The following is a 13568-nucleotide window of genomic DNA, read 5'->3' as shown; positions in this document are numbered from 1 at the left end:
TTGGTTCTATTCTGTTCTGTTTTGTTTGATTTTCACTATGTCTGAAGGTATCTGCAAGTATTTTGAAGACAGCAGGAGACATCATGGTAACAATTATTGATTTCCTATTACCTTGTTTTGAAATCCTGTGTCACTTACCCTGGTTTGTTTTGATTGACTTTGTTCTGTTTTATTTTGTTTTATTCTCTTTAAAATAAAAATAAATAAAAACAAATTCTATCCTTCAGTGTGTGATTAGAGATAATGGAGATAGGCATATTAAGAATTTCTCCTGTGACGAACAAAAACTTAAATTTTGTCACTAAGAGGCACTGGAGGGGGACTGCAGCAGGAAGAGGCTTTTCCTATTTCAAGTGTTTTTCTGCTTGTTTCTTTGTGGTCCTATACATGGTGGGCAGCAGTGCCTGTGGGGGACACTGGAGGATCCCAGGAGCCTCCAGATATTCCAGGAGTTTCCTGCCCAGCCTTTCTTCCTCACCCTAGAAGGTGTCTCTTGCTTATGAGAGTGGATAAGTTCCGGCCTAGGCACCCAGAAAACTTCTTGCCTGTCCACACTTCTCCAATGTGGTCTGAATTCAAGCCAATCTGCTCTCTCCTTGAATATTCCACCTCGACTCTAGTGTATTCTTTACCCCTTAAAAGCTAATCTATTGCTATAATTAATTATTTACATTAATCATTCCTTGATCAAATTTTTATATCACTGTCTCCTCATTGTTTACCAACTGATGCAATACTATTCATTGAAATGAAAAACATAAGAAGAAAAGTAGACAATGAACAGATAAATTTCATTTAGACATAATGAACTTTATGGAAACGTGTATGGAAATCCAAACAACACTATCTGACAGGACACTGAATATCTGGGGGCCTAAAACTCAAACATGTCTGAGCTAAACAGAGGGACTTAGAATATAAATTCTAAGGCTTCTGAATTTTTAGCAAATGAAGCATACATCTAAATCCCACAAGTCAGAAAGATAGTGTGTTGTATGTTTATATGCCTAGGTGTCCTCAAGAAGCCCAAAACCAAGCCGGGCATGGTCGCTCAGGCCTGTAATCCCAGCACTCAAGAGGCTGAGGTGGGAGGATCGTTGCGAGTTTAAGACCAGCCTGAGCTACAAAGTGAGCTCAAGGCCAACCTGAACTACATAGTGAGACCTTGTCTCAAAAAAGACCAAAAAAAAAAGCCCCAAACCAACTAGCCTATATGTGTGCATGTAGAAGCAGATTTCACCAAAAGATTGATGGTCATTCCATAGTGTGTATGTTAGGCAATTTTGTTCTGTATCTGTTAATGTTTTCAAAGCTAAATGAAGATGTGCTTGGAAAGAGCCAAGCCCTATAATAATGAAGTCATTATGATCACACTCCAGACTTGGAAGACAAACCCGGTAGACAGAGGTAGGAGAGCAATTAGTCATACAGACTAAACTGGATTTTGACTAGAATCAGAAAAACTCTTGATGGACATGCCAAGAGTTTCAGCGCTAAGTGGCACACTGAAACTGTAATTACTTAAGTTCCATGTTATTCGAAAAGGATAACTAGAAACAAACACAATTTTGAAAGAGACTTAAACTGACACTTGCTGCTGTTTTCCAGGGTGTGAGCTTGGTCAACAAGATTTGCCCCTTGCTTTACCCATTTCTCAAAAGTTTGGATCTACTGACCACAAAAAAAGGCAGTTCCATCAGCAGTTTGCATAAGAACAATTTGGAAGAGAAGTATATTAAATCCTCAGGGAAATTAAACCCAAATAACCCAATACAGCATTACAAAATTAACACTAGACTATGAATTAAATTAATTACCTCCTACTGTGGGGATTCTTGGCTACCACAGACTAAAACAAATGAAGCCAATGGAGTCAGCTGCCTTAGGAGAGGTCACAGGCAAGTGTGATTTTAAAGCATTCCAAGAGTTCACCCACTGTTTTCCAACTTTCTGGCTGATCCTAGAGATCTTCAACCCAGAGAATGGTCTTTACTTCTGCCATTTTGCATCTTGAATTATGTAAGGATGCTTAATGAGGAAGACTAGAGGTGCATGATTCTTAATATCACAGAGCAATGGTATGACTTTTTGTTAAGTCACCTTCAAGTCGTTGCATACATAAGTAGCTGGCGTGTTGGAGATCCATGTAAAGGTCTTTTTCTCCTGAGAAGGTTAAAGGAACTAGTGGGACCAAGTTACATTTTTCTGGACTCCATGCAGCCTAGATAAGGCAGGGTTTTAAGAATACCAGTCAACTGCTCTGAAAGATCCTGGCTATCGCATTTCAGTAAACACACACTTATTTCTATAAATTCTCTTTTAATGCCACTGTGTCAGTATGTCTGTGGCAAAGCAGATTACCTAAATAATGTGGGCTCTGGGAGCAACAAAATTAGCATGCGTGTCACTTACCCAGCCTTTGCTAGAGTTCTTAAGGACTTTGGACAGGAAGGTAGGATATGGTAAATTGATACAAATAAAACCCCGATGATTCATGCAGATTTACCAAATAAGGCCCTTGGGGCAAATCTAAAGGATTCGACTGCTTCCTGAGTCGGCCGGTTTGTCAAAACGCCTACTTCATATTTGCTCTTCTATTCATTATTGATATTACAGCTGACATTTACTCCTGAAGCTTTTTAATAACCAAACAGTATTTCTCAAAAAATTAATAAGTGGCATTTTATTGGGATATTGTATGACTTATAATCCTTTTCATATTTTGAAAAGAGTATTCCTAGTTCTTTTGTGTGAATTTTAAAAACCATAGCTAGCTTGTATGAAATTCTTTCTTCTTCCTTCCCTGAAAAACTGGTGGAAATAATAAAACAAAATATTTTTTGTTTAAGCTCAGAGAAATAAAGCATTCTGTTTGGAATCTTAATTACTCTTACCTCAACCTTACCTAATTAGAAGAGCTTTCATAATGAGGGAAATTATTTTTAAAGTTAATGAATTTACAAACACAAATACACATTCCTTACATGCATATTTTAGTTACACTCTCTAATTAAAATTAGTACTTCAAATGTGTGGGATTGATTTCATTGTTACTGGAAACATTTTTGTTTTTGGACTGTATAAAAGCACCCTGATTTCCCTTCCTGAAAGACACTGGGCTCCATGTACTAACTTAATTTTAGATTTGGGCAAAATGGAAATTATTTCATCAAAAAGGTTCATTTTATTGACTTTAGCCACTTCAATCTTGTTAACATCAAATATCTTTTATGCAGATGAACTAACAATGGGACATCTTCACAGCAAAGAAAATTATGACAAATGTTCTGAGGTAAGTTTTTAAATCTAATATGACCAGCATTCTATATGTAACATTTGTCCTGAATCTGATCCTTTTTAAAGAGTAAAGAATAAGTTAGCTTGTGTTTGCTTTTGTATTTTGGGGGTTTATTTTGTTTCCTATCACAATATATTGGTGTGACTTACATTACTTACAAAAGCACATGGCTGCCCTCTCGAATGACAGAGTCTGCTACTTAGACTGTTACACCTACCAAGCGTAATAACATTAATATATTTTCAATTGACTCAGAACTGCATATTTGAATACATAGTAATCAAAATAAGACGTAGCTGTATTTCTGAATTGATTTTGAATTTGATTTTAGCTGTATATTTGAATTGTCTTAACGTATAAATGACCGCAGCATTTCCACTTTCTAGCTAGAGGTTACAAGCTGGGAAGTTTATGATAAATCTTTATCTAAGTTAAACATTTATCTATCCCTAGATGATGGAATCACATGTTGTTTTTATTTTGTTCATTATATTTTGATAACCTTTCCAAGTTTGCCAGAATGAGTATGTATTAGTCATTTTACTCAGGTCACAATCAGAAAAAAAAAATCTTTCTAAGAGGCAAGGGATGTGGCTCAGCAGTACAGCACCTGCCTGGCCACAAGGGGGTCCCATGTTCAATTCCTGGTATCAAAAAAAAAATCTTTATAAGAACAAACTTCTATAGTAAAACTAATTATATATTTAGTATATTTTAAATGGTTCTTATAAAGTTGTTATGTTTGTGTTGCAATAATCCACAAACCAATTAGCTCTTTACTAAAATTGTAACTTATATTCTAATAAGATAAAATTGGTTTCTTGAGATTTTTTAGACTGGAATGATAAATATGAAGGGGAAAACGAAATTCACTGGAACCTCCTACAATTATCCCTCAAAATCTGGCTAGTATCTCTATTTGCATTTTATCACGTTCCTCTGTACCATTTGGCCTTTAAGGGGAAGAGGAGGATGCAAAATATGGAAAGGAAAAATGGGACATTTCTCTAAAGTTAACATATAAAAATATATGCAATATTTCATAAACAACATGAATCAAGAAACCAAAAGAGAGTAACTGCAGTAAAATAAACTTTTGCCTCATTTCAATAACTCATTATATTCCTGCTGCTCAAACATATTGCTATATTTACTGCATATATTTTATTAATATTTTACAGTTATCTTACAATAGTCTAGGGACAGAGAACTAGATTGCTTTAAGAAGCTTAATACAAATTATTTATTTAAAAGTCTTGCACATAAGAACACAAACTTTGTTTATAGCTTTAACAATTCCACAGAATAAAGTCTGAGTCTATGGCTTATAGCAACAATAAATTATTTTACGGGTCATTTCTAATTGTAGCCTCAAGGAACCCCAAAAGGAGAAAAGGAAAGAAGTTTCACTTTTCAAGAATTAAAAGATTGGGGACCAAAAAACGTCATGAAGATGAGTACACCTGCAGTTAATAAAACACCACACGCTGCAGCCAACTTGCCACTGAGATTTGGGAGGACCATGAAAGAAGAAAGGAACCCCAGGGGTTCAGTCAACCTGCCTCTGAGGTTTGGAAGAAATATGGAGGCAGGCATCTCTAGGCATCTTCCTAACCTCCCCCAAAGGTTTGGGAGAATGACAATGGCCAAAAGCGCCTCTAAGACACTGAGCAATTTGCTTAGACGATCCATGCATTCACTCTCTGCCAATGAGTTACTTCACTGCATGACCTGCCAGAGCGAAGAAATCTAGAATCCTGATAAAAACAACCAACCAAGGTAAATACTTGGAAACTAGTCAAAGTGGCTATAATATAGAGCTGGTCCAGAAACATAAATAGGACTGCAGGGTTTTTTTCAAAATATGTTTTAAGAAAATAAGCTTCTTGAGAGGAGAAAAGTGAAGACAGTAATATAAATGCCTGCAAATTAATACCTGTGGAGGCCGGGTACTATAAGCATGGCTAGAGGCACATAGTAATGACATGGCTTCCCAAAGCCACCCATGGGCACCAGCCTCGTTACTCCTTAAGTCCCACAACACATCTACATCCATGCAGGGACAAGATTGAGAATTTAAGTTGGTGACATGTAACCCAGACCTCAAATGCAAATCGGTTCTTTTCCCCTTTCAATCAAAGTTTTTTTATTTTTCTGGACTTCATTTTATAAATGAAGATTTTTTAATTAACATTATCTTCCAGTAAAAAATATATATTTGAAAAAACATTTTTATACAAAGTAAAATTAACGCTTTCATTAAAGAGAAAAGAAAGCAAGGTAGCAAGCTGTGTCACCTTACCAGAGAAGCCACTTCAGAACACTTCTGGTTGATTTTTTCCCCTAATGACATTTATCTCCATCTGATTCATTATATGTTTAAGGTCAGCTATTTTCAATAGATTTCAGTATTATAACTTCTATAATTTTTGCCTATTGCCATGTCCCCAGTGCCTAGGCCCGTGAAGTAAGCCCTTAGGATTTGACAGAATTAAATGATAAGAAAGACACAAAAAAGCTCCTACAGATGAAAGCAATGGACATTTCCTGAGTCATACATGGAAGGAAAGCTGTAGTTTGCACACCCAGAAACTGGTGGGAGGAGGGAGACCCTTTCTAGGCACAAAGAGGCATGTTAGCTATGGCACCAAAGCAAGGTGAGCCAGAAAGCCAAGGTTTAGTATGACAAGAGCGAAAAAATAATAATACAAAATAGTATGTGAAGAGGAGAGGACTGAAGACAAGATGGGTAAAGGAAGAGGAGCGTACAGACATGCATGGCCTAGCAAAGGACAGGGGATGTTATTCATCAGGAGATGGAAAATCCCCATCACTTTTGTGCAGATCCTGGGATATTACACACAGATAGAATTCAGCAACTAACCAGGCGGGAGTGGGAGGGAGTGAGGAAGATGTGAATCAGAGGAAAGTTTTTAAACCTGATGCCCATCACAAATTCAGCATCAACATCTCATTCATCTCAGCTGCAACACATTTCAACTGAAGCACAGTTAGGTGTTAGACCTCTGGGTCACAGTTTTATAAGCTTTTGCGTACTGATGTTCTGATGAATGAGAACATTTTATTCTGTTTACATTTTAGGAGATGGATGTTCAAGAAAATGGATGATGCAGAAGTGAAACAAGGAAAATAAGAAGTCTGAAGCCTGCCCCTAAAGATGATATGAAACTGTGGCCTGTAAATTACAGATAGCTCTATGGTTAAGACAAGAAAAAATGGCAGGATTCTTGATGGATTATGTACCATTGATCATAACTTTTCCTTGTCCGTACAAATTACATAAAACAATTTAAAGAATATTTGTAATTTAAAGTTAACATAATTTTTGTTTGAATAAAAAGAGCATTGTGAATACTTAAGATGTCTCTGGTAATGGGGAGAGAGAGTTTGAGAGAGAGAGAAGGGTAAAGACAGAGGCAGAGGCTGAAGGCGCATCACTACCTTATGTAAAGTCACGGACACAGTGACCCTTAATTAAAAAATTAAATAGATGTGTAACCAGACAAATATGATGACAAGTAAACAAAGATAAAAAATAACTTATAAACATTTATAAATAATTTATAAACACCAACTTTTTAAATTTCATTGTTAGATTTTCAGTTTGTGAATTTATCATAGATTGAAATTTAAAACCTGATTTCTCTCGGCGTAATATTACAAATAAAGGAAACTCTTAGATTTTAAGGAAATAAAAGAAGAAAAGCAACAATTAGTTACCACTTTTAATCTTCTCTATCTACACCCAGAAGTTTGCTTCTAATGTGCCTCTTTTTTTAACATTTATTTAACATTTCAGCCTCTTGATTTGCAGAAAAAGAAAGAACCTTGTCACTCTTCAACAATTTATAATCACAATACAAATGCATACTGATTTGACTGTAGTACCAACTATATGATGTCATCAATCAGATGTAAGCGGTTTATTGAAGTCTCAGCTCTACAAAGGCACATGGGAAATGGTTTTATTTTCTTCCCCTTGTGCCCCTCACTGGGTCATGTTAATCTCCCACTCCTGCTGGGTAGAGATCCCTTAATGATACCCTGGGCAGATTGCAAAACTTTCTCGGTCACTTCTTGGTATTAAAAATCTCCGTCGAGGCTAGTTGAAGAAGCCAGCCTCATCTCCCACAGTATCCCCTCCTCCGTCACTGACAGGACTGGGGATTGGGAGGACCTGAAATAGGAAAAGAGCGAGCCCTGCCCTTTCTCTCTGCCTCCCTTCCTCATCCCAGGGGTGGGGGGGTAGGAGAGCACGTAGTAAGCCTCTGGAAAACAATCCCCCCTCCCATCTTCTCCAAGATGCTTGGGCGGGCAGGAAAGGGGTGGGGCTGCAGTGTCAAGAGTAGCTGTCTCATCCTTTCTATATAAAATTGCTACCTCTAGAAGTGAGTCCTTTACGAAGCATTTACAGGCACCTTCACTAGTCTGGAGGACCTAGATCTCTGCTACTTGATGCTGCTTGGCCTCTTTGCATTATCCTCATCTCACCTACATTCCCCATAGCCAGAGAGAAAGGCTTAAGGCAGGACAGCTGCCTCACCAAAAGCCACTTGATGCATAGGAAATGCAGACTTCCTGCCCTTCCGTACCACAGGAAGGGCTACAAGCTGCCCTCCAACTCTTTTTGCTCCTGCTTAGAAAATCCACAGACAGTCAATCTATAGCCTGAGCAAATAGCCATGCTCAGGCGACCCTACCCTCTATGATTGGTATAGTAGTCTATTTTGTGTTGTTGTAACAAAATACTTGAGGCTGGATACTTTATGAAGAAAAAAAGGCTCATTTAGTTCACAATTTTGGAGATCCAGGAGCATAGTACTGTTATCTCAACTCTGTAAGGGCCTCATATCAGATAGCATCACAATCATGAAACCACATCTGAGAATGCCATGCAATGCATGCAGAAGAATTCAAGAGAGGTGTCAGGATCCCTTTTGACAACTCATTCTGGCTGGAATTTATCTAGTCCCATCACATCTTTTTAATCCCTTAGAAAGTCTGTCTCCCTGTGAGCTAATTACCTCCCCCTAAGCTCCACCTCTTAAATGCTCCACCACCTCAATACTGCCACACTGGGACCACACTTCAAGCACACAAACCTTTAGGGGAAATGCTTAGACCATAGTTCTCAGCTCCCAAAGGCAGGGCAATGACAGCAGGCCCCTCTCCAGGCCAAACTCCCACAACTACACATCTGGGAGGCACATGGGTCAAGGCAGGGCTGCTATGGTTCTGCCATCTCTTGCCAAACTACGAAGAAGTGTCCAGCTCCCCATGCATGATTTTGTTTAATGTCAGTATCTCTATGCCTCCAGACTTTCTCCCTAGTTGCCAATTCTGTGCAACAGAAAAATAGCACAAAATGTCCTGTAACAATAATAAAACCTCGCTTGGTCCCTTAATATTATATGATTTAGGAAAATTTCTTGTCACAGAACATTGTTTACTAATGCCCAGTGTTGAGTGAGTAATCACATAGCATCTTTCCCTATCTACTTGATTTACTCTTTTGGCCTCATACCAGCCCATTCACAAGACTCCATAAGAAACCCATTCCCATAAGCATATGGGCAATTTATGATTTTGCTGAAGATTTTCAGGATCACAGAGAGGGGACCATAATTTACAGTATTTCACTCCAAGTAGTCTTCACGAGTCAGGCCTCAAGTCCCATGTCTCTCATTAACCAAAACCCGAGCTGGGTCCCTTCCTCTTCTGATTTTTGTTGCTCAGCCCAGGGTAACTTCATGGGCTTGAGGCCCATACACAAAGCTCCATGTTTGATGTTGTGTTTTGGAAATGGTTGAACTGTTTTGACAACAACCCTCAGAGAGTTCATGTTTTGGAGGCTTAGTCCTTAGTGAAACAGTGTGGACATGAGATCTATAAGAAATAGAGCTTAGGGAGAGGTCCACAGGTCACTGATCATCCTCAAAAAGATTAAAGCACTTCTCTAGAGACCCCTGAGCAGGTTTTGAGAGCAATTTGTTGCAAAACCCTGAGCATGACCTCTGATTGCTCTTTCTCTTGTGATCTAATCTCTCACTCCTCCAAACACTCCTGCCATTGTTAGTCATCCTCCATGATGTCCTTACCAGAACCACACTGATGCCAGTGCCACACCCTTGAAGTCTCAAAACTGTGACATAACTAATGCTCCTTTCTTTACAAAGTTTCCAGTCTCAGATATATTGTTAGAACCACCAAAAACAGACAATAGATGAAGTTGGTACTGAGGAATGGAGTCATTACTATAACCGTACCTGAAGCTGTGGATTCAGCTTTAGAACTGAGTGAGGGGCAGAGGTCAGAAGAATTTGGAGGAGCAGGCTAGGAAAAGCCTGCAGTGCTGTAAGTGGAATGTTATTGGTGATTCTGATGAGGGCATATAATGAGGAGACTGGAACTAATCTCCAATATAAATGAAAATTAAAGGTCATTCTTGTTAAACTATAGTAAAGAACTTGGAAACACTGTGTCCATTCCCTTAAGACTTTATGGGGAACCAAAACTGATAATGATGGACTAATTCATTTAATGGAAGAAATTCCAAAAAACAACATTCAGCTGTAGCACAGGTATGGTTCACCATTGTTAGTCAGCTTTACAGTGAGGCTGGAGAGAAAAAGGAAAAGGAGAATGATTTGGAACATCTGAGGCCGGCCTGGGAAGGAACAAAGAAAAAGCACGTAAGGGTGAGTTTGTTAAAGGGATTAGTTCAGTTAAAAGCAGCCAAGTACTTTTTTATTTTTTTGGTACCGCGGTTAAACTTACAACCACATGTTTGCCGAGCAGGCATTTACGCAGCTGGGCTAAACCCCCAACCCTAGCCAATACTTTTTATAGGAACGATTGGAGAAAGATCTCGAGGCCATCTCAGGAATCTTCAAGGCCCATCTCAGGCCCAGAAACATTCCAGGGCAGAATCATTTCAGGAAAGGACCCTAGAGGGCTCCCTGCCCATGATGTGGACCCTTGAAAAGTAGAGAAGAGCAGTGAGCCATATCAGCCTTGGGAAGCTAGTTAAATGTTCTGCTGCTGCTGTCTTGAAACTGTTAATTGTAAAGGACTATCTTCACAATTAACAATCTTCATTTAATTGTAAAGGTCTGTCTCACATCTTATTTTGTACATATTATAAAGCCTTGCTCTCTTTTCCTCAAACTTGACCCTGATGGCTTCTCTGACATTTAATAAACTTTGTATTTATTAACTAGAATATTTTCTACATTAAACTCAAGGGCAGCTTGTCATGCTGCTTCCATCCTACAATGAGTATAAAATATAACTGCATGACTCATAAGGTATGGTCCAAATGCAAATTTATATTTTGTGTCCCACTGATCATTTAAAATATAATGGGTAGAAGACATTTGCAGCAAGATGAAAACTCTCTCCAAAGAAATATCTTCACTAAACCCAAATATTATCCTTCTATAATCTCTATACTGGTGGAGGAACCAAGAATTCACGGAGCTGGCTTCAATCACTTTTTTTCAAAGCACCTGCCATTAGTGGCTTGGCTTTCCAATTTTACATCAATTAGATTTTAGTGTTTCAGATAAGACTTCACTGTTAATATCTGTCTTAGTTGCTTTTTTCATTGCTGAGACAATATACTCAACACCTAAAGTATGTTTAGCTTACAGTCTGTAGAGGCTTCCATTCATAGTTGGCTGGCATTACACATATCTGCATTTTTCTGGGGAGACAGTTCCTAGTTCTTAGGTAGATTCTCAAAGGAAATTTTGGTCCCAGAGTTTTAAGAATTATGGCACTAGATTATTTCTAAAATTATTTTGTTATTACCTAATTCAATTTATAGAAGAATATCAGACTGGTCATTTAAGTGCTGAAAATAATGCCGAAGTAATCACAATCACTCAAGTGAAAAAAATACCAGCTTTTATAGTATCATAAAATAGAAGGTAGTAATGGCATCCTTCTTCTCCAAGTGCTTTCCCAGGCACAGCCCCCAAATATCCCTTTCTATACCTTTTCTCTTCTTTTCCAACTTCTTTCGCCAGAGAAAATCCTCCGGGGCTGGTTGTACTCGAAAGCTCAGCAAGTTGTAAAGAGAAGCAGGAGACTGGGAATTGGGCAGGGCTGGGCAATGGCCAGGCCTGATATGGCAAAAAATTTTATGCAAGATAACTTTCACATAATCTCAGCTCCACATTTCATACATCATGCTATGACAATAAACTTGAGAAATACAAAAAGGGGGAAAGTGTACTGCTTCTGGAACAAATTTCTTAGAAAAATGAAAGGTCAACGTTCACCTTGTGGCCAACAAAATGAAATTTCCAAGAGAAATGAGAAAGCTGGTTTTCACTTCAGGTGCTTGTTCTTTTTCCTACCTAAGGCTCTTCTGGGGATGCGGAGACTTTGGAGGACTTTCTTCCTTTGTGAGTTATCAAGTATTTAATGAACATATCATACTGTGTGTTATTTTTGTGGTATTAGGGATTAAATCCAGGATACTCTATCACTGAATTATATTACGTTTTTGCTTTTTATTTTGAGACAGTGTCTTTTCGCACTTCTGTATTTTTGAGCTTATTAATTTCTTCAACTAAATGGCCTCTTTTCTGCTGATCAAAATCTTTTGAGACATAGGTCAAATTTGAATACAGCTGCTGCGTATGGTGGGGCATGCCTGCAATCCCAGCACATAAGAGGCTGACACAGGAGGATCGTTGCAAGTTCGAGACCAGCCTGGGCTACAAAGTAAGCTCAAGGCCAGCCTGAACTGCATAATGAGACCCTGTCCCAAAAAGATAAAAAGAAAAGAAATTTGAATACAGTTGCATGGAACAGAAAACCCAAATAATATTTTAATCTAAAGAGACTATTTTTTTCCTTCACACATAAATATGGAAACGAGCAGTTCTGAGCTGGTGTGATAATTCTACACAGTCATCAAGGACCTATTCTCCGGCCATCTTTCTACTCTGCCATCCTGAACACATAGCCACCATGTCCCTTTGAAGGCAGCAAAAACAAATGGACAAGGCAAGGTGACGAATTTTCCCCAAAACAGTCCCTTTCAAAGCAGGACCCGGCTACTTTCCTTTCATATAATTGGCCACCGAATATGCAAATAAAACTGAGAAATTTAGTTCTCTCTAGGTACATTGTCCCAACTGCTATTACTACAGGGAAACATTTTAAAAGCATGGCCCTAGCTGGACAACTAGACAGCTGTGCTTAACTTTTTTTTTTGTACTGGGCATCAAACTCAGGATTCATGCCTGCCAGGCTGCTGAGCTAAACCCTGGCCCCATGTACTTAACTTTTATAAGCTCACTTCCTTGTTAAATAAAATGTACAATATATGTAAACCATTTCCTTCACTAGATAGCAGTGGCACTGTTGACACTGGCTGGATAAGTTTTTGCTGGGCCTTGAGGTGCGGTATCATAGGATATTTAGGATATTTAGCAACACCCGTACCTCTACCAGCCAGATGCCCATAGGACCACTCTGCAATTATGACAACCAGTGCAACTGTGACAGTCTCAGACACTGTCAACTACTCCCTGGATTCAAAATCATTTCTTACTAAGGGCCACTGCACTATAGCCACATATATAGCAGCATAACATGTCATAGGTAAATCTTGGAAGTGGTCTATATGTCTATTAACAGATGAATGGATCAAGAAAATGGGGTATTTATACATAATAGACTACTACTCTGCTATAAAGAAGGATAAGTTTGAGTCATCTGAAGGAGAAGGATGCACCTTGAGACCACAATATTAAGTTAAATAATTAAACACACAAGCTTAAATATTGCATGGTTTCTCTTACATGAGAAACTCAAAGGATAAAGAATCAAATAAAAGATAGATAATAGGGTAGGGACATAGAGCTTTTGTAAAAGTGATGAGGACCAAGAGATAGTGGGAGAGGGAGGGGAGGGCATATAAAAAGAATAAGATGTGTTATGTTCATGTATCAGCTCCCCAAGAGAAATATAATTAGGTCCTGAAAACATGCACCAATATAAAAACAAACATTAAGAAGTACTACTTCACTAGACTGACCTAATCATCTTTGCATCCCTTCTCCAGCTTAATAATTGTGACTACCTATTGTTAGGATAATTATATCTGTTTTAACATTAATTTCTTTTATACTCACTTCTATACTTAAAAACTGAGATTTTTTTCTGAAGAAACAGGAGTTAACAGAGGGGTTGAGTGGAGGTCTGCCTGACTTCAAAGTTCACTCTCTTCCTC

At 38.4% G+C, this 13568-nt stretch overlaps 1 protein-coding gene across 1 annotated transcript; it reads left to right on the top strand.

The window, feature by feature from the left end:
* The first annotated feature begins 3154 nt into the window (after window positions 1-3154).
* Npvf (neuropeptide VF precursor) lies at window positions 3155-5068 on the top strand. Its single transcript, XM_005008447.3, has 2 exons — window positions 3155-3292; window positions 4668-5068. The coding sequence occupies exons 1-2, from the start codon at window positions 3155-3157 to the stop codon at window positions 5049-5051; spliced, it is 522 nt and encodes a 173-aa protein (XP_005008504.2). The 3' UTR covers window positions 5052-5068.
* Window positions 5069-13568: the final 8500 nt, after the last annotated feature.

Source organism: Cavia porcellus, unplaced genomic scaffold, assembly GCF_034190915.1.
Source record: "Cavia porcellus strain 051 isolate PalLab524CR breed Dunkin Hartley unplaced genomic scaffold, mCavPor4.1 scaffold_2, whole genome shotgun sequence".
Taxonomy (NCBI): domain Eukaryota; kingdom Metazoa; phylum Chordata; class Mammalia; order Rodentia; family Caviidae; genus Cavia; species Cavia porcellus.
Note: the sequence above shows the minus strand (reverse complement) of the source record. Positions and strands in the feature narration are given on the sequence as shown.

What these genes read in the sequence shown, in the direction of transcription:
- Npvf (XM_005008447.3), top strand. Translation starts at nt 3,155, where the DNA reads ATGGAAATTATTTCATCAAAAAGGTTCATTTTATTGACTTTAGCCACT. An exon ending in ATTATGACAAATGTTCTGAG is followed by an intron (nt 3,293 to 4,667) that starts GTAAGTTTTTAA and finishes TTCTAATTGTAG; the next exon opens with CCTCAAGGAACCCCAAAAGG.